General features: G+C 31.1%; 2 protein-coding genes across 2 annotated transcripts; one reads left to right on the top strand and one right to left on the bottom strand.

Annotated features, from left to right (window-relative positions):
* Positions 1-1564: 1564 nt before the first annotated feature.
* Positions 1565-5833, top strand: LOC112766019 (uncharacterized). Its single transcript, XM_025811871.3, has 2 exons — positions 1565-2230; positions 4767-5833. The coding sequence occupies exons 1-2, from the start codon at positions 1941-1943 to the stop codon at positions 5629-5631; spliced, it is 1155 nt and encodes a 384-aa protein (XP_025667656.1). The 5' UTR covers positions 1565-1940; the 3' UTR covers positions 5632-5833.
* Positions 5834-6120: 287 nt separating this feature from the next.
* On the bottom strand, positions 6121-8237 carry LOC112766022 (probable aquaporin NIP-type). The gene is made up of 5 exons (XM_025811872.3): positions 8095-8237; positions 7750-7971; positions 6660-6857; positions 6477-6538; positions 6121-6307 (listed from the first exon to the last, which is right to left on the bottom strand). Exons 1-5 carry the CDS (start codon positions 8215-8217, stop codon positions 6121-6123), a joined length of 792 nt encoding a protein of 263 aa, XP_025667657.1. The 5' UTR covers positions 8218-8237.
* Positions 8238-22038: the final 13801 nt, after the last annotated feature.

The raw sequence follows: 22038 nt of genomic DNA, 5'->3' as shown, positions 1-22038 counted from the left end.
TGAAAAGATGATGATTTTTTTAATCTGATTTTTGTTGTAACATTAAGTGTTTGTTGTAACACTAAGTGTTTGTTTTCGAATTGGATTTTTTGAGTGTTATGCCAAAAATTTGGCACAAATAATCGCCGACGAAAAGAATTCATCGTTAAAGTCGAAAATTATATATATATATATAAAAAAAATACATTATAGTTGGAAAAAATAAGAATGAGTTAAATTTGGTAATTAAATTATTTTATGCTTAGTACTTAAATTTGTTTGAGATGCAAGATTATTTAGAGTTTAAATTTATTTGAGGTACAAGATTATTTGAAGTTTAAAATTATTAAAGTTTACAATTATATTTTGAGCCATTCTACTATATAGATTGAAGTGGTATAAAGAAAGAAAATAAATTTTTTTATAGTTATTTTTTATTATTTTATTATTATTCAAAGTGTAGGTCCTACTTTTTTCAATCTCCCTTTTATCCCATAAAAAAAATCTATAAATTTACATATTTACCATATAATTCACCTTATATCAATTACCTTAGAATTTTTTTCTCCAAAAAGTTAAAAGGGCAGAGAGCTTCCATTTATTTTCACACTTTAAAAATTTCTAATCACGCTTACGCACGGAAATATGAGTCAGGAATTATAGAAATATTGAAAGACTCCATTTTTCTTTCTTTCATTTTAATTATATTTTTATTATTATTTAAATTGTGTCATTTTTTTCAAATACTTATTAATTTTTATATATTTTAATACAAGTTTTATAATTTTTTATTTTTTATTTTTTATTTTTTACACTTGTTCTTTTTTACTTCTTCCTTTTTATAATAATTATTTTTTTATACTTCAATTAGACACGATCTCTAAATCCTAAGAACAACTTATAGAAAAAGTCGTATCTGCTTTTCGAATTGATATTATTGATACAAGTTTAGTCGACATCTTCTGTTGAAGCAAAATTCGGACAAAATATTGATTGAATTGTTTTTTAATAAAGTTCTTTTATTAAATTTTAAACACTTTTGTTAAAACAAGCAAATTATTAGTTTTTCTAAAAAGTTAATAAAATTTTGTTTTTAAAAAAAATAAAAGAAGTTTTAATATTTATTTTTTATAAAATCTATCTAAATGTAAAATATTTTTTTGAGAAAAAGATAACTTTTTTAAAGCCAATCCTGGTTGGGATATATAGTTTACTTTGGATTTTGGAATAGTTGATTTATGTATGTTTTAACTTACAAACCCTCTCATTATTTAGCACTTTTTCATAAGCATAGACTTCATTGCAAAATATATGGTTTAGATGCAATAATTCCAGATGAAAGTTGAAACCAACTGTGTCATCTGTACCTAACTGCTAATTGAATTATTATACCTCTCAGTACATACTAATCTGACTAAAATAAATGAAAACATCTCTTAATTGCACCGTATACCACATAATTAATTGCCTAACCATCACGCCAATTAACACATACACGTGGAATGTGCATACTGGTTATGGTGCATGATGATGGTAGCTATAGCGCCAAACATTCAACGACAAAAAATAACACTAAGCAATTCACAACTTCTCAGCCTCCTAACATAACCAGTCTAGTCCAAATCAACTTTAGTATCTAACTACCCCGCAATTACTCCTTAGTACTCTTGGTAATAAATTAAAATCCATTATCCTTTAAAATTTCTCTAAATCCATACTTAAAAAAAGTAATGATAAGAATCTCTCATAACTCATAAGTCACACAATTCTCAACCATCAAAAACAGCCCTCACTCTCTCTCTCTCTCTTCCTAGTCTCTACTACTTATATTGGTCTCATAACTGTTGCTTAACGCCAACTTCTCCCAAACACACACACCTCTCGCTGCTGTTTTTTACTTTTTCTTTCTCATCTTCAAATCTCTCTTTCCCTCTCTCTAATTTGTAGGGTATACCCTACAAATGGAGGGTGCTGGTCCTAGTGGTTGTAGTGGAGAGGACTTTGAAGAGGACGTGGCAACGTCGGTGCCTGCGGCCGTACGACGGGCGCTGCAGCTGCTGGAGGAGGACGACGCTGACCTGAGGATACAGGCCGCCTGCGACATCCGCCGCCTCACCAAGAAATCACCGTGCTGCCGCCGACAGCTCCGCCACGCCGTCCGCCCGCTTGTCTCAATGCTCCGAGTTGACTCGTCCGAGTCACGCGAGTCCGCCCTTCTCGCCTTGCTTAACCTTGCCGTCAAAGATGAAAAGTACGTGCGGATGTAGCGTCTTTGTATTTTTAATTTCATTCCATTTAATTATATTTAGGTAGATTTTAGTATGATAATTTTATAAATGTTATTAAAATTAAAGTTATATTTTTTATATTTTAATAATATTTTTTTAAACTGATATTTTTTTTAAAATATTATTTTAGTTTTCGTAATATTTTTTAAAACACTTAAGTTATCCTAAGTTCCTAACATAATTATATTAAAATGACTCTTGTACGTTATATACTTTAATACTTATATGCATAATTAATTGTTAGTATGGCACTATGCCACTATATAAAAAATTATTACATAGTCGTGACGTCAATAAAAGAAATTTCCAACCCTCGTCATCATAATTATTACTGTACTATTTTAATTTATACTCATACCTTTTCATAATTATTTATATTTTGAATAAACTAACTAAATAAATGTGAGTGTTTGTATCTATGTAAATTGTAATATCTAGATCAGTGTCAGTGTGTGTGCTTAACTTATGAAGGTGACTTTTATTTGCGTACAATTGAATCTATTGGCAGTGATTTTTTGAAAAATAATATTACACATGTAAATGTTTTTGTTAATTAAGTTTAATTAAGTTTATCTAATATTAACAAAAATTAATTATAGATAATATTATTTAAAATTTTATTATTAATTTAATTAGATTTAATAATAAAAAAATTTAAATATGTAATATTATTCTTTTTTCAATACGTAATTAATTTTAATTTTAATGCTGTCTTGTCGCTAAATTTGACTTGAGATTTGGTGCATATTGTAGTGAAGCATATGCTGATATGATATGCGATGCATGAAAACCATCAATTATATTAGTTTATATGCATAAAACTAAATATAAAGTAATTTATATTATTGTCATGAGTCAAATGATACACATATTAAAAAATATCAAATCAAGAAGAATATTTATCGTCGTAGTTCATGATTATTTAATAGAATACAAAAGGTTTTACCTAACTCGATTGACAAAAATAAATGCTTATTTCGCAAACCAACGGTATGTGTTTGTATAATCATATATGAAAGGACAAAAAGAATTTAGTTTGTTCTCTTCTTTTATCTTTTTCTGCTTCTGATTTTATCGGAATAATTATTACTAGTATTTATTCCTTTTGCTGTTATTTCCAGTCATCACTATATAATTTTTAATCAAACGATGCTATGTAGATGAAAAAAATTATCATATATATTTTTCTTATGTAATTATGTTTCTTTACTTTATCATTGTTTTGGATGCATCATGTATCCTGTTTAACAAGAAAGAATTGGATGCTCTAAGGGTAGTAGTAGAACTTTAGAAGCTTATCCGATTAGAAACATGTTTTTCTCTCTGGTTCACAAGATGCACTTTCTTTTCGATCTCCTTTTTTGACTCTGTCTTCTATCTGAAGTAATCTTTATACCATTTTTTGATGAGGCTAAAATTTCACCTTAATTATAAAAAATGGAATTAATGCAAGTCCTTTATCATATGCGGTCCCTTCTCTTTAGTCTTTTTTTTTTTTAGGGTAACTTTCTTTAGTTTTATTTAATAACAAAGTAACATTAGGTAGATTGTTAGAAGCTGGAGGCTGCAAAAAAAAAGTTAAGAGATTACTCTCAAGTTGAAAAGAAAAAGAAACAGTGCAAATTTTATAATTTTTGTGTTGTATATGTGATAATTTATTGATAGAGTTTCGATTCATAATAAATTAATTTTTAATCTGTCGGACTAAGAAATATCATAAAAAAAAAACATATAACTTATAAATAAAAAACTTTTTTGGGTTATTAATTAAAATTTGGCTAATATATATCCTAAGAGCACAAATAAATAATATTGATCATTGAAGTAATTAAAAAAAGTGCAAAATTTTAGTTTCCAATGTAAATGTTGTGTATTTATTAAAATAAAAACTTTAAAATCTTCTACTAATAATAATTTTATCTTGTGTCCTTAAGATACATGTTAGGTAAATTCTATTAATTATTATTGAACATTTCATGCATGGTTTGGTTCTCTCTAAAATAATGAGTTAGGATATGTGGACTGTGGTTTATGCATGTCCTTGCCTTTAATGTGGACATGTGGTGTTAACCATTCAGTGGTGGTAGATTCGAGATATATTTTTTTTGGTAATGTTAGGAAAGAAAAAAAATTTAGATTTATCTTATTTAATATTTATTAATTCTAGTAATAATTAATAAATATTAAATAAGATAAGTTATAATTATTTTTATTAATTTTTTTTATTATCAAATATTTTTGTATTTTTACACAGCATTCGTGTTTAGACGTATTTATTTTAAAAGTAAGTATTATTTTTATACTTTACTAACTTCTATGTAAATATACGCAAATATGATCATTCTAATTATTATTACATGAAATGAATATTAAATATAGACCTGTATTTTCTCTTAATTTTCTTATGTTGTCATAATAGAATTTTGGGATCATCAGATTCTTCAAATTGAATTCTGCTAGATAATTTTCATAAATTGGAACTGGTCTTATCAAATGCAGGAACAAAGTTAGCATTGTAGAAGCAGGTGCATTAGAACCTATAGTAAGTTTCCTAAAGTCACAAAATCCAAACATGCAAGAATATGCAAGTGCATCATTGCTCACTCTCTCTGCCTCTGCAACCAACAAACCAATTATCACTTCTTCTGGTGCCATTCCTCTTCTAGTAAAGATTCTAAGAGATGGAACACCACAAGCTAAAGCTGATTCATTAATGGCCCTCTCCAATTTATCAACACACTCTGATAACCTCGACATCATCCTCGAAACCAATCCGGTCGCTTCAATAATCCGCCTTCTCAAACCATGCAAGAAATCTTCGAAAACAGCAGAGAAATGCTGTGCTTTGGTAGAGTCATTGGTTGGTTATGACAAGTGCCGGACTGCGCTAACATGCGAAGAAGGCGGGGTTCTGGCAATTGTTGAAGTTCTTGAGAGTGGAACAAAGCAGGGTAAGGAACATGCTGTTGGAGCATTATTGAAAATGTGCGAGAGTGATAGGTGTAAATACAGAGAACCAATCCTAAGGGAAGGTGTTATTCCTGGACTTCTTGAACTCACAGTTCAAGGGACGGAAAAGTCTCAGCCAAAAGCACACACCCTTTTGCAATTACTTAGAGAATCACCTAATCCAAGATCAGAAACTGAGCCTAACACAATAGAGAACATAGTTTGCAACCTCATATCACAAATTGATGGGAAAGATGACCAAGCTGATGGTAAAGCTAAGAAGATGCTGGCAGAGATGGTCCAAGTCAGCATGGAAAGAAGTTTGAGACACTTACAACAAAGAGCAGCACTTGTATCCACCCCAAGTGATTTATCTATTACTAGTTGTGCTTCTCAGGTTTCTTTAAATTGGTAGTTTTGGGGTTCGGAATGTTATTGTTGTGTATCCTTTGTTCCTATCTTGTATCATATACGTATGCACAACAGAATTTGTTGATAACTCAAGTTTTTAAGAGGATTAGAGATTGGCTTTTATGCAAAGTTTGTAAATACTAAATAAAACGTTGAAAAAAATGTGTACATATACTTATATATAATAGTGAATGATCTTTGTACAATCTATTATTCTTGAGATGCTTATTGACAATGTTAGTTATTGCTACCAATTGGCTTGCTGATTTATGAACCTTCTTATAATCTTAACGAAACAATTCGATTAAAATGTCAAAGATATCTAGATTATAATATTATTGCATTCAAGTAACAATAGGCCACATATCTACTAATATACTGCATAAAGGTTACTAGCAGTAAATTAATTCATGTCCTACCTAAAAGTTAAAAAGAAAAATAATAATTTAGCAATGCTGATTTAACTATGACTCTTCCATTGCTAGTCTGCTACTTAAGAATTGCCTATCTCTTCTCTCCTTTTTGGTTTGTCTATGGCTCTAAGAAAGTTATAAATAAATGCTCCTGCTATGGCTCCAACAATTGGACCAACTATGTATGCCCATAACCCTTTGTAAACATGTTTCACAAGAGCAGGACCAATACTTCTTGCTGGGTTCATCGAAGCTCCTGACACTGGCCTGCAACAACAAAGCTTTTACCTTCAAACCTTAACTTGGAGGATATCAACTAAAATCCTAACATTAACTCTGTCGTAGGATTACTTGTCCCGAAAACTTATGCTGATAGAAAAAAACACATGGTTATATGTATAACAAAATCAACAGATTAAACTAATTAATGCATTACCCTGCAACGAAGACATTCAACATTATGGTCATTCCAACTGCAACTCCATTCAAGTGACCTACCTGCCAAATTGATCAAGACCCAAGAAAAGGAGGCTTAGCTTTATTGGAATATCATGCTAATAGTATCATACAAATAATAATTAACAAAAACACATGCAAAATTAAAGCATAATTAACTAACCGCTCTATCATCCGTGGAAACGGCAGAGATGACAAACATCAAGAGAAAGGTGATGATGATTTCGGCAACCAAGGCCTGGCTGGTGGATCCAGCTGGTACGGTTCCAAAATAAGCCTTTGGTGTAATATCAAGAAGGAGGACCAATGTGCCACTAGCTAGCAAAGATCCCACTAATTGAGCTACAATGTACAGTGGCACCTGTACGTGCATAGAAATGTTTATCCTAGTGTTACATGTCATGTAATTCCAAGCAAATTAGAGCATTACATGAAAAAACTAATTATTTAACACCTAATTCAATCAATGTTAGGGACAAAAAATAGAAAATAAAAAATTTGGATATTATATTTGAATGAAAGTTTAGATACTTAAAAAATGAGTTAATACTTAATTTGGCATCTAAAATTTGAGATCAAACTTAAATTGATCCCTAAAATATAATTGGCTCAATTCGATCCCAAAATTTATAATAGTAACTCACCTTAGTCTTTGAGCTGATTTACGTGAATAGTAGGTTGATTTTGTACGTTAACTTGCTAAGATTTAAACTCTGTCTAGATTTTATGTGACTGATACCTACTAGACCTCTTAGAAACTTGATTGACTCTTCAGCATCCTCACGAATACAATAATAACAAGTTCAATTTGAAAATTTTGCACCTCTAGAAAAAACAATCAAGTTTCTAAAGCTCTAATAAATCTTTGATCACATGGAACATGGACAAAAAATCCTAATCACAACAAGTTAATATACCAAATTAACACATGTTAACGGAGATTAGCTTAAGTATCAATGTGAGTAGCGCTTGTAAATTTCGAGGTTCAATTTGAGACACTTAAAATTTTAAGGATCAAATTAAACCTGACTTAAATTTTAGGACTAAATTGAATATTAACTCCTTAAAAATATTTTATATTCACATGAAGATATTTTGTATAAATAGTCATTAATGACAACTTACATAAAGAGATTATACATAATAGTAGTTGAAAAATTAGGAAATATTTCAAAGTGTTTCAGTAATTTTAAACATTGATTTCAATCATAAAATCTATACATAATTAAAATCCATAGATAAAAAGAAGTTACCTCTTTAAGAGGGATTCGGCGAAAGATGGCACAAGTGATTGTAACAGCAGGGTTGAAGTGAGCTCCAGAGACATGACCAACAGAATAAACCATGACCATAACAATCATACCCCATGTTATGGCAATGCCTGGAAACGTGACAGAGCCATATATCTTATTCACTGCTACAGCACCACACCCAGCAAATACCACAAAATATGTCCCTATTGCTTCCGCAATCACCTATTATTTGTTATAATAACTCAAATTAATTTATCCATAGGATAACCTGTTCATTCTCATAATAGTTAATCTTGTACATATATTAATGTTGTAAGCATTATGCTAATAGGTGAAGACACTGACCTTCTGTGCCAAGGTTACCACATAGTTTGATGAACAACATAATTGCATGCAATTGGTTACACTTTCACCTTCTTCCATGTTTGACATCTCTTCTTCGTGGATGCTTTCAGCCTTGGTGGTCATTGTTGTCTCAGGGCAGCATACAGTTTGAGAGAATCAAAGAAATAGAGGAGGCTTAAAAGAAGTTCTATGGGTTTTAAGGGTTTGTTTGAACTAAGGATGTTCAAAATCAAATTGATCTAAATTAAACTGCTTATCCAATCCAATCCAAACCGAAAACCGATTAAAATCGTACTAATTTGGATTTGATTGGATTCTATTTTTTACAAACTGCTGGATCGGATCAGATTTCGGATCTACTTTTCATAACCGATCTAATCTAATCCAAACTGCACAATGTGTTATAATATTATTATATTTACAATTATACTTATAACATGTTCAATTATTTATACATTTTTATATTATTCATGTATTATTATTATTATTTAATAAATATTTTATGTTCAAAATATTATTTATTTATTTATTTTAACTAACCTATAATTTTATTTTTATTGTTATGTTATCGTTGGCTTTTTAATATATTGTTGAGACTTGTTATGTCATTGTTGATTATTTAAAATTTGATGTTTAAACTTGTTATATGTTTTTAATCTTTTTAATTTATAAAACCGCAAATCCAATCCGATCTAGGATCGGATCGGATCGGATTGTTTTTTTAAAAGCATCCAATCCAAACCGCACCACAAAGTATTCAGATCGGATGAGTTTTTACTCAAAACCGATTCAAACCGCACCGCGATCACCCCTAGTTTGAACGTCATTCTTAGAAGAGATCTATCTTTTTTTTAGTGATCTTTTTTTAAAAGAATTTTTATAAAAATAAAAGTGATTTTATGTTTGGTTCATATAAAAAGATATTTTTATTTATCAATTATGTTTGGGTAAAAAAATAAGATATATGATGTGAAAAATAATTTTTTTTAAAAGAAAAAAGATCTTTTAAAAAAATATATTTTTTATTTTTCTAGTACTTTTACTTTTACTATTAGAAATTTGCCAAACACACTAAAAAATAAAAAAGATATTTTTTCATTGAAAAATATTTTTTATTGATTTAATAGCGCCCAAACAAACACTAAGTTAATTTTAATTGGGTAAAGAGTAAAGTATAATTTTTGTTTCTAAAGTTTGTAATTTTTTTCAAAAATACCTTAACGTTTAATTTTATTCAATTTATTTTTAATCGTTTTCGATTTATTCAATTTTGTTCTTGACATTTTTTATTTGTTTCAAAATTATTTTTAAATATTTTTTATTTTGTCCCCAACATTTAAAATAGAATTAACATTCACAGAAAATTCTGATACAAACCAAAAATATTAAGAACAAAATTAAATACAATTAAACATTAGGAGTATTTTTTAAAAAAAAAATCATAAACGTTAAGAATAAAAAATATATTTTATCCATTTTAATTTGAAAGTAATTTTATTAACAATAGAAATTTAAATTTAAATTTTCAAGATAACAATTAGCCACAACAAGCGGGTTTAGTTTGTTGTGATTTTCATGGAGACATGAACAAGGAATGTTTAAAAAGTGTTTAGAGGTAGATATATGGACACTGAAAATATTATTTTTGAGACAATTTTTTATTTTTTTGCGCTTTTTTAAGAAGGATAATAATAGACACAGTATTTGAAAGAATAGAAACGAATTTTTTTATGATTTTTTTTCTTTTTATCTATAGATATTTTTATTATTTCACTCCTTCTTATTTTTCTTAATTTGAGCTTTTTCTCTACATAGTTTTTTATCTCTACATTCTTCTTCTTTCTTTTTTTTCAAGTACAGCTAATTCCATATACTCCTTTATATTTCTACATACTCTCGTTCTCTATAAAATTAGTTTATAGTTGATGCAAAAAATTTGAAATCACATGACTACTTTAACCATTTTATATAATATTTTAGTCTTAACCATATGTATCCAAATATAATATTACATATTATATTAATGTTTTTTACGTCGTATTCAAACATAATAAACAAAAAATAATTTTTAATGTCTCTATTCTATTGTCTCTGTCTCCTGTGTCCAAAAATAAACATAACCTAAGTGATTCACTTGCTCGATTGCTCTAATCTTATTTCACCAAAAAATCATAGCTCCAATCTTATTTCACCAAAAATTCATAGTTTAAAATTTGGGCAATTTACGCAAATAAAATAAATTAACAAAACCTTTACGCAAATACAACATTGGCAATTCCCAGACGCAAATGCAACAAACGCAACTGTATATAATTCGCTACACCCTGTAGCGGAACTCAATTACACGTAATCCGCTACAGACTATCGCGGATCACGTTGAGGCTGCGTTACTCATAAACCACTACACTCTATAGCGGTTTATGCTCATATGGTGCGAGACTCATAATCCGCTACACCCTCTAGCGGATTATGAAGAGTGTGAAAACCGGGTTGGCTTATGTTTAAAAAAATTACACTCTCTAAAACCGGGTTTGTTTTGCATAGAATAAAGGGCATTTTAAGCCATTTTAAGCCATTTTTTATGCAAAACAATTTAAAAAAATGACTTAAAAAATGTTAGGAGTACTATAAAAGTTTGTAATATCTTAGTAATTTAGGTAAATACTGGTTATAACTATATATTTTATTAAAAAATTAATAATTGATTAAAAAATTAATAATTTAAAAATTAAAAAATATATATTTTATTTCATGCATTAAAAAAAGTTAACAAAATATTTAATATGAGACTTCTTTAAAATATTAATGAGCTATCAATTCGAATTTCATACATATTCTTTTGCCCATTTTTAATAGCTCATGAATATTTTTTTAATACAAGGTCCGGAACTCTGGAAGCAGTGACTCACCTCCATTGATGAACAACGCTCCTCCTCCAAAAATTCTTTCTTTTTCACTTTACTCTTTTCACGCCTTTTAGTAACGTTCCATGTCTTTCTCAGGAGTTAATATCTAGCACGTTTTTTATTTTGGTGACTGAACATAACACAAAGAAAAAAGACTTAAGAGTAGTACTCCTCTCTAATAATAATATCTAAATTATTAGGAGGCAGTAACCACTCTAGATACACTTGCTTGTTTAAAACAGCAGTCTTAACCATTAAATCAGCCGCTTTGTTTGCTGTTCGCTGGATGAGCACTAAAGTAGCTGTCCAATTGCGCTGGAGCATCTTTTTGATTTTGTCAAGCAGACCAGAGTCATTCCTAATTATGCTGGTTGTGCCTCGCGAAACAAGAAGAAACGCATCAAGATTATCAATTTCACATATGACCTCTTTGCATTCGCAATCCCAAGCCATAACAAGCCCTCTCCAAATAGCATGAAGCTCACAACAGAGAACACTAGAAAGAGGTATACTGGCAGAACAACCTTTTATCCAAATTCCCATGCTGTCTCTAATAATACATCCAAAGCCAGCTAATTGCTCATTTTCAAAAACGCTTGCATCGCAGTTCACTTTACAGACATTCATTGGAGGTGGTTCCCAGTTATATTTCAAAGAAGAAGGAATAATATGTTTTTGGTTGATAACAACATTAGAGAAATCTCGAGCAGTATGTTTAACTAAGTGAACAATTTTCTCCTTACTCCATGGATCATCTTGGTGGAAGATGTCATTGTTCCTATCCCTCCAAATCCACCAAAATGCCGCTGCAAAGAGAAACTCATTTTTGTTGAGGTTAGAACGAATCCAAGACACAAATTCCAAACTAGAGTCCTCAGCGGTCATTCCCAAATTTAAGCTAATCCAAATCTGACGAGCTTTTTGGCAAGTTCTAAAGCAGTTATCCTCTAAAGCAAGATAACATCTCTGACAAAAATCAGAAGTAGAAATACCTCTTTGAAACCGGTAACTAGCTGTGGAAACTCCGTTGTTGAGGCAAAGCCAGAGCAGACACTTTATCTTCTCCGGTATTCTCAAGCGCCAAAGCCAAAGCCAATTTTCATTATCATTCCAGCCAAATTTCTTCTTCAATAGCCATTCATACCCGCTTTTAGTCGAGTAGGTGAGAGTATTTGAGTTTGTCCAAAACCAACCTGTTTTATCTCCTGCCTGCTTGATAGGATCAAAGAGCATCAAATCAAGTTTAACTTCTTCCGGAATCATTGTGCAAAGAATATCCCACCGCCAATGCCCATGGTGCCAGACATCTTCTAACTTCAAGTGAGAATCAGAAATGTGCACAAAAGGAACCAAAGGAGCTAGCATTCCACATGGTCGCCAAGCATGATACCAAAAGGATTGAGACATCCTACTTGTACACCAATCAAAACCATCACGAAGCTTTTCTATTGTCTTATAAATCGCTCGCCAAGTACTTGAAACATTATTAGAAAATTTGGGTAAAAAGCAAGAACTCCCTGATAAATATTTTGCCAACATAATTCTTACCCAAAGCTTATTTTTATTATGCAATAATTGCCAAACAAGCTTTCTGAGTAAAGCAAAATTTACACATTGAGTATCTCTAATTCCCAATCCTCCATATTTTCTTGGAGTGACAACTTTGCTCCACTTGACCAAATTTAAGCAACACTCTCCCACCTTTCCCTTCTACAAGAATTGTCTAAGCACAGAATCAATCTTTTAATAAACCGAAGTAGAAAAAAGAGTCACTTGCATCTGAAAAATAGGAAGAGAAGAAGCAACAGATTTAATTAAGCAAAGTCTGCCTGCTCTGTTAAGGAGCCGACCTTTCTAACTAGCCAGCCTATTCTTGATCTTCTCTAAAGAGTCCGAAAAAATAGATCTAGTAGCTCGAGGATGATTAAGGTTCACCCCCAAGTATTTGCCTAGGTCACTAGTAAAAGGAATATAAGAAACACTAGACAACATTTCCTTCCTTCTATTAGAGATATTTCTAGAACAAATAGCTTTAGATTTTTCAATGTTAACCTTCATACCTGAAGCTTTACAGAACAACTCCAAGGTGATCTAGCACGTTTGCTTAGTTGGGGAATTCCCATTTTTTTTTGCTGTAAGTCCAAAATGGGCCTATTCTTTTATTGCACCAATAAAATTTATCTTTTGAGAAAAAAAATAAATTTATTTAAATTATACTATAAAAAAATATTTTATTCTATACAAAATAATTAAAAAATGGCTTAAAAGACGTTAGAAGTACTATAAAAATTTGTAATGTTCTAATGACTTAGGACATTAAAGAAATACTCTACATAATTAATAATAATTTAAAAATTAAAAAAAATATAGTTATAACCAGTATTTACCTAAATTACTAAGATGTTACAAACTTTTATAGTACTCCTAACATTTTCTAAGTCATTTTTTAAAAATTGTTTTGCATAGAAAATGGCTTAAAATGGCTTAAAATGCCCTTTATTCTATGCAAAACAAACCCGATTTTAGAGAGTGTAATTTTTTTAAACATAAACCAATCCAATTTTTTACACTCTTCATAATCCGCTAGAGGGTATAGCGGATTATGAGTCTCGCACCATATGAGCATAAACCGCTATAGGGTGTAGCGGTTTATGAGTAACGCAACCTCAACGTAATCCGCGATAGTCTGTAGCGGATTACGTGCAATTGAGTTCCGCTACACCCTGTAGCGGATTATATACAGTTGTGTTTGTTGCATTTACGTCTGAAAATTGCTAATATTGTATTTGCGTAAAGGTTTTGTTCATTTATTTTATTTGCGTATAAATTGCCCTTAAAATTTAGTATACATTTAGTATAATTAATTATAAATAAAAAGTGTTATATGTATATATATAAAAAATCAATCATAGTATATTTATATATAAATATATGTTATTTAATTTATTTTTAATATATATTTTATACTAATAATTAATTTATTAATTTTTTATATATACTTAACATGATTAATTCAAAAAATATTTATTTGAGACTTATGGATTAGTTAATAAATTTAATATATTTAACAAAAAATATTATTATATACTAAAATTAGTTATTATATATTTATATATAAATATATATTATATTTAATTTATTTTTAATATTAGTGATTAATTTTATATCGTACTTTAACCCATGTAACTCACTTAGAGCATCTAATATCAAAACAAAGGATATAAATAATTAATTAATTGGTTAAAAGTAAAATTTGCTAATAATATAGGAATTAGACTAATGTTAATGACCTCATATGCATCATATATATATAAATACATTTTTCAAAAAAAAAAATTAAAAATTAATTACAACATACGCTAATTCAAATTAAAATTTTGTGTTTTTAATTTTAAAATTTAAAAAATTAAAATAGTAAGAGATTTTTTTTTTTATAACAAACCTCCTATTTTTTAACTAATTAAGTAATTAGCTCTAATTTACTGCATAATGGAACCGTTTTCAAAATCTCTTAATTATATGAATACATGATTTAATAAACGGTGGATACTACAATGAAGATTTTATAATTATTTTTATGTGAATATATTTTTTTTTTTATCTTTGGATGATAGATTGTATGGTTAGATTTTGATATTTATAAAAGTGTTATTTTTATTTAAAGTGTGGCTAAATAAATAAACCATACTTTTAAACAAAATATTTTTATAAGAAGATATTTTTGCCATTTTCGTTTGAGTAGTTCCCTTAATAAATATCCTCTTAAATATCTAAATAAAACTTTTTAAGATATTAAATTCACATGCCCCATCCAAACTAATCTACGAAAAATTGCTACTAAACTATATACCGAACTCAAGCCAAATCTGTAATCCAACCCTAAAACACCCCAAGTTGGATCTACTCTTATATTCATAGAAGGAAAGAAGGTGGTTGTAAGGGCTAAGGAGTGAGAGAGATAGAGATTAGTACCCTGCCTCCAACCCCATTCATCGTCTCTTCAATTCATGGCATGGGCTTACCGTACCGGTATCCATCCCATCCTTCTCCTCCTGTTGCTTGCCGTCGTCACAGTTACCGACGGTTGGCTATGGCTCCGCCGGGAGACAACGGAAACGGTCTCACCATCTCCCATTCTATGGACTCTCTCTGTCCTTCTCCTCATCCTTGCCTTCCTTGTCCTTCCGCTCGTCACAATCATCACCGCACGCCATTTGCAACGCTCTGCGCTCACAACCGCCGCCAAGATCTCTGCATCTACTATTTTTGTCGCCGCCATTGCAGTTTGTTGCTTACTCATTCTTGCTGCCACCACATCCGCCATCGCCGACAAGGCTGCACTCACCACTCGCTCTGTACTCGCCGTTCTTGACATCATCACGATGATTTCCCTCCTCACCATGCTTCCTGTAGTCGACGTGGCTCCTCCTCGAGGACTCGCTTTTTTCACCATCGTAATCCCTGCAACAGTCTCTGCCACCGCCATATATGCCGCCGTAGCCGCTGTCTTAGCCACTGTCTCTACGCCGGATGTAGTAACCTCCCCTGGTCCAGTAGTTGCGGCGGCCCCAATCGCCAGCCCTGCTGTAGTCATCATCACCGGCATGATCGCCGCCTTTGTCGTGGTCGCCGCCATTGTCATAGTTGGCCACCTTCCGTCGCTAGTTCCAGTATCTGATGATCTAGTTGCCGGAATAAGAGGGGAGGAGAGCCCTTATAAAGGGATCCCAAAAAATAAAACTTACCATGATTTTCATAATAATTGTTAGTTATGTTTAGCGGCTAACAATAATACTAGTTATTAAGTCTTAGTCTAATTAATGTTTTAATTTTGCAGAATTTTGTTCGAGTTTGTCCAGGTAGAGGCTTCAGAAGTTTCAATATTGATATATTTTTGGTTGTGTAAAGTTTAAACTGTAAACCGTTATTACTTTTTCAATTGCCGAATGCTATTTTACTGGCGGATTCAGTGTGCTATATTTAAGGCCTACCTTGAATATTTGACAACAAATATTGTTTTTGCACACAGATTTCAACATTATAACGTTAGCTACTCACCTATTGAGTTGAGTTACTTCATTTATCATTGGTAAATTATATGACAAAGATATAAATTTACATATATTTCTTTTTATGGGATGAAAGAGAAATTGAAAAAATTAAGACCCACATTTTAAACAATAATAAAATGATAAAAAATAATTATAAAAAAATTTATATTTTTTCTTTATATAATTTTAATCTATATAGTAAAATGTTCTTTTATTATTTATTATATTAAGAGGAGTATTAGGGACTAACAATTTTTGTGATTTGTAGCCATAAAGTAGTTATCAATAATGTTTTTAATAGTATAAAAAGTGTGAAATTACTCATTTTTTTTGTTGGTTACATGCTAATCAGAATTTAATAAATTTGCTGATTTTCTAGACTTTTTCTTATATTAAAGCATTTAATCAAACATGTAAAACTAATAAGCTACGGTTTTAAACTATTTTTTTTATGCCATCATAAATTCATAATCATATAAATTAAATTTATTTTCGTTATGAAAATATTTTCCAGTATCGTCCAATTGTTAGAAGAGAAAAATGACAACGTTAGCCGTAATGCCTGTAAATTGTAATAGCTAGGTGGACAATCATGAAATTAGTTGAATTTGGATTGTAACAGTTACATTCGAAAAATGTAGCATTTACCGAAGTTTCTAACATACTGCCAGTTGAATATATATATAAGCTTTTGATCCGATAATTATTAAATCACTCTTCTACCTTAGCACATGACAACAATAAAAACGTCTCACGGTCTACAAATTCAGCCCAACAGAATATACAAATTAAATTATAATTTAGTCTTTATCTTATCTTATAGTTATCTTTATCTTTATCTTTATCTTTATCTTATTTTTATCTACTTTTATCTTTCATAGGCCAATACTTTATATATACTTAGTTTTACCTTTATAATTTACAATTCATTCAATCAACAATCAATAAAATTTCATCTTTTCTTTTTCACAATTCTTTTATTTTCCCATTCTTTCATAATTTTATTATGGTATCAGAGCTCCTCTTGAGCTCTGCTGACATCCATGAATCAAGGAGAAAGGGCACACCAGTAACTTCATCCGGAACCTCTTTTGGACCTTTCGTCAGCCCAACACTTTTCTTTCATGGCACTTCCTTTCAATGAAGAAGCTCGTCCTTCAAACCAACTTGAGCTTTTGCCAAGTCCAACTACTCATTATCTTTGTTCTTTTAATACCTTTTCTACTGTTAACAATTCTTCAAATCGAGATTCATTCTTGAATACTTGGATCATTGATTCTGGTGCCACAGATCACATTACATCAAATTTGTCTTGGTTTATTTCTTACACACAAATTTCTCCTATTATTGTTCATTTACCAAATGGTTCTCGAACTACTATTTCTTATAAAGGCATCGTTCAATTTTCACCATCATTGGTTCTTCATAATGTTCTTTATTTACCTCATTTCAACTTTAATATTATCTCTGTTTCAAAAATTACTTCAGCACTCATATGTGAACTCACTTTTTCATCTTCTTCTTGCACTCTACAGAGCAACAATTTGGGGACAATTGATTTGGCCAGAATGAGAGAGGAATTATATGTCTTTGAACCCAATTTCGATAAAAATTCATCCACTACACACTCCATAAATTCCATCCAATCTCCACCCATTACACCTTCCAATATATGGCATTTTCGTTTAGAACACCTTTCTGGGCAAAGACTTAATCATTTACATAAACAATTTCCTTTTATCTCTATGCATCATGACGAGACTTGTGACATTTGTCATTTTTCTAAACAAAAGAAACTTTCATTTTCTCAAAGTTTTAACAAAGCCAATGCAAGTTTTGATTTATTACACTTTGATATTTGGGGTCCGTTTCGACAAAATTATATTCATAATCATAAATATTTTTTTACTATTGTTGATGATTTTAGCCGCTTTACATGGGTTACTTTATTAAAATCAAAAGGAGAAGTACAAAATCAAATAAAAAATTTTATTACTTTAATTGAAACACAATTCAACTCCAAAGTCAAAACTATTCGTTCCGATAATGGACCAGAATTTATTTTACCTGATTTTTATGCTTCAAAGGGCATTATTCATCAATGTAGTTGTGTTGAAACTCCTCAACAAAATAGAAGGGTAGCACGCAAGCATCAACATATTTTGAATATAGCTCGTGCTCTTATATTTCAATCTAATTTACCATCATCTTTTTGGTCTTATGCTGTTAGACATGCTGTTTATTTACTTAATAGAGTTCCATCATCCGCAATTAATTTTAAAACACCATTTGAGATTTTATTCAATCATCCACCAAATTATCATGACATTAAAGTTTTTGGATGCTTATGTTTTGTTTCTACCCAAATGGCAAACAGATTAAAATTTGATCCAAGAGCCAAAAAGGCTGTATTTATTGGCTTTCAATCTGGTTTTAAAGGGTATATTGTTTATGTTTTAGAAGATAAAAGAATTGAGATTTCTAGAAACGTGATTTTTTATGAAAAGATCTTGCCCTTAGTCACAAAAAATGTCCAATTTCAGACACTCAGCCTAACATTGCCAAACACACCTTCTTAAAAACAAGATTCAGTTAGTCTTCCAGTTGAACCCTCACCTATACCCATTGACCCAACTCTACCTAGTTCTTTATTTTCTCCAACAACCTCTCCTTCCTCCTCACTATCGTTTCCTAACCAAGTTGAACCCATGACCACCGAATCACTTTCAACACTAGACACCAGTCCACCATCACCTTCTCATCCCCCGTCACCTTCTTCACCACCTGAGCAACCCCATCCTCGTCATTCCGACCGGCCTCACCGACCTCTAGCATATCTCTCTGATTACTTGTGTAATTCCTCTCTCATCTCTACAAATCAATCTCCCTCAAAGTGCAAGTATCCTTTGTCTTCAGTCATGTCTTTTTCTTCTCTTTCATCTTCACATAAAAAGTTTCTTTTATCTCTACATTCTGACATTGAGCCAAAGTCTTTTAAGGACGCCAATCAACACTCTAATTGGCGTAGTGCTATGAAAGATGAGTTGGATGCTCTTGAGCTGAACAAAACTTGGCGTCTTGTTGATTGCCCTGCAGGGGTTAAGCCAGTTGGCTGTAAATGGGTCTGTCGCATCAAACGTAAGCTTGATGGTTCAGTTGATCGATATAAAGCACGCATTGTGGCTAAAGGGTTCACTCAAACTGAAGGTGTTGATTTCTTGGAAATTTTCTCCCCTGTTGTCAAGCCTGCCACTATCAGATTAGTTTTGGCATTGGCCTCTATGAAGCATTGGCCTATACATCAGTTGGATGTCAATAATGCTTTCTTACATAGGGATCTTTCTGAGGATGTTTATATGACTCTGCCACCCGGATTTATATCTCAACCGAATCAATGCTGTAAGCTACTAAAGTCACTGTATGGTTTACGACAATCTAGTCGTATGTGGTATGAGAAATTTTCTCATCTTTTGCTATCTCATGGATATCAGCAGACCTCATCTGATTATAGTTTATTTGTCAAATTCATTGGTGATCAAATTTCTATCCTTTTAGTCTATGTTGACGACATTGTTCTCATTGGTAATTCCATTTTTGAACTTGCTGCCATTAAGTCTATTTTGCACCAACACTTCCGAATTAAAGACTTGGGCCCATTAAAATATTTTTTGGGTATTGAAGTTGCTCAATTAGAGAAGGGAATTTGCTTATCTCAGAGAAAATATTGTCTTGATCTTTTGGAGGATTCTGGTTTATTAGGTGCTAAACCTGCCTCTGTTCCAATGGATAATACCACAAGACTATATCAAGACAAAAGTCCCCTGCTATTCGACCCTTTTGTATATCGTCGTTTGGTTGGCCGTCTTATCTATCTCACCACTACTCGACCGGACATCATGTATGCCACTCAACAATTAAGTCAATTCATGGCATCTCCTACTGAATCTCATCTTCAAGCTGCCAAGCATGTGTTACGATATCTGAAAACTAGTCCCAGCAAAGGACTTTTCTTTCCAAGGGAATCAGAAATTCAGCTTCTCGGCTTCAGTGACTCTGATTGGGCCGGATGTCCTGACACTCGGCGATCTTTAACAAGTTATTGTTTCTTCTTTAGTCTCTTGGAAGACCAAGAAACAAACCACCGTTGCCCGCTCTTCCACGGAAGCAGAATATCGTGCACTTGCCAACACAACTTGTGAACTTCAATGGATACTAAATGTGTTACAATTTTTACGCATCTCTCCTATCCGCCCACCAGTTTTATATTGTGATAATCAGAGTGCTCTTCATATTGCTGCTAACCCGATTTTTCATGAACGGATCAAACATTTAGAGGTTGATTGTTACTTGGTTCGACAAAAAGCTCAAGCTGGAGTGATGAAACTTCTCCCAATTCCCTCTTCTGGGCAACTAGCTGACATCTTCACCAAGCCTTTGTCTCCTCAACCCTTTCATCTTAATCTGAATAAGCTTAGTATTCTTGACATCTTTCATCCTCCAGCTTGCGGGGGCGTATTAAACCACTCTTCCACCTTAACCCATGACAACAATAAAGACGTCTCACGGTCCACAAATTCAGCCCAACAGAATACACAAATTAAATTATAATTTAGTCTTTATCTTATCTTATAATTATCTTTATCTTTATCTTTATTTTTATCTTTATCTTTATCTTATCTTTATCTACTTTTATCTTTCATAGGCCAATACTCTATATATACTTAGTTTTACCTTCATAATTTACAATTCATTCAATCAACAATCAATAAAATTTCATCTTTTCTTTTTCACAATTCTTTTATTTTTCCATTCTTTCATAATTTTATTAATCATTGAAGAGACGAACTGACCTTTCGCCCGCCTAAGAGGAATAAGCTTGGACGAGAAAGAGTTAGGGAACAAGAAAGCCATTGCTACCTACACAAGTATCAATTTGCTTTTTAATAATAATCAATTTCGTCTTAAATGATCGTTTTGATCTTTATATATTTACAACCATTTTTTATGGTGAACTCTATCGTACCTTCTCTAAAATAAAGGGTAAATTACTCCTTGTGACATATACAGTAATTATTGATAAATTATCATTTTATCAGAATTTTAAGATTCATGTTATCTTCTCTTTTTTTTATGTTTCTCTTAAAATTTAATAACAGTGTCATTTTTATTATCTCCACCAAATACATTTCTTTTCTAATTTCAAAAAAAAAAAAAAATTAATGCATTGGTAGGAGCATATTAAACTATTATATTGTCACAAAAAATATTAAATTATTATTCAGATAACAATAAGACAAAATAGAATAAGTATTTTAATATTTACATTCGCCTCAAATATTAATTAATTATTTTATTATTCATGCCATTAATTACCTACAAGAATTTTATTTATAGTACAAATTCATATCTGTCATACAAACCCATACCCTCTTGCTTTTTTTCGAACGTAGTAATATCTTCTAATACAAAAAAAAAAAACTTAAAAAGAAGCTGAAAATTTGATAGTTGTGTTCGTTGAAATTGGAGATTAAAAACGTAAGAACAAGTTCAAAATCCTAATTTAATTGATTAGAAATGGTGATTCGATTTAAAAGGAATTAGAATTTTAAAATTGGAGAAGAAGAAGTGTATTTGGTGGAATGATGAAAATGACATTGTTATCAAGTATCAAGAGAAACATAGCGTCAATTGAAAAGAAAAGAGAAGATAACGTGAATCTTGAAACTCTGGTAGAAAGATAATTATCAATAATCATTATATATATCACAAGGGGTAATTTACCCTTTATTTCAGAGAGAGTATAGTAGAATTCACCATTTTTTATATACTTAACTGTAAATCAAATTAAGATCTCATAAATTTCATTTGAAAATCATTAATAAAGTACTGGCTGTTGTGATAATGATGATGTGGATGACCATTCAATACATGGGCGGCTGATTTTTCTTATGAAAGAGTGAAGCTCCCAAGTTAAATTGAACATTAAT

Source organism: Arachis hypogaea, chromosome 17 (assembly GCF_003086295.3).
Source record: "Arachis hypogaea cultivar Tifrunner chromosome 17, arahy.Tifrunner.gnm2.J5K5, whole genome shotgun sequence".
NCBI lineage: Eukaryota > Viridiplantae > Streptophyta > Magnoliopsida > Fabales > Fabaceae > Arachis > Arachis hypogaea.
The sequence above is the reverse complement of the archived record's forward strand: the minus strand, read 5'-3'. Positions and strand labels throughout refer to the sequence as shown.

What these genes read in the sequence shown, in the direction of transcription:
- LOC112766022 (XM_025811872.3), bottom strand. Translation starts at nt 8,217, where the DNA reads ATGACCACCAAGGCTGAAAGCATCCACGAAGAAGAGATGTCAAACATG. An exon ending in TGGTAACCTTGGCACAGAAG is followed by an intron (nt 7,972 to 8,094) that starts GTCAGTGTCTTC and finishes AACAAATAATAG; the next exon opens with GTGATTGCGGAAGCAATAGG. An exon ending in GCCGAATCCCTCTTAAAGAG is followed by an intron (nt 6,858 to 7,749) that starts GTAACTTCTTTT and finishes ATGCACGTACAG; the next exon opens with GTGCCACTGTACATTGTAGC.
- LOC112766019 (XM_025811871.3), top strand. Translation starts at nt 1,941, where the DNA reads ATGGAGGGTGCTGGTCCTAGTGGTTGTAGTGGAGAGGACTTTGAAGAG. An exon ending in CTTGCCGTCAAAGATGAAAA is followed by an intron (nt 2,231 to 4,766) that starts GTACGTGCGGAT and finishes TATCAAATGCAG; the next exon opens with GAACAAAGTTAGCATTGTAG.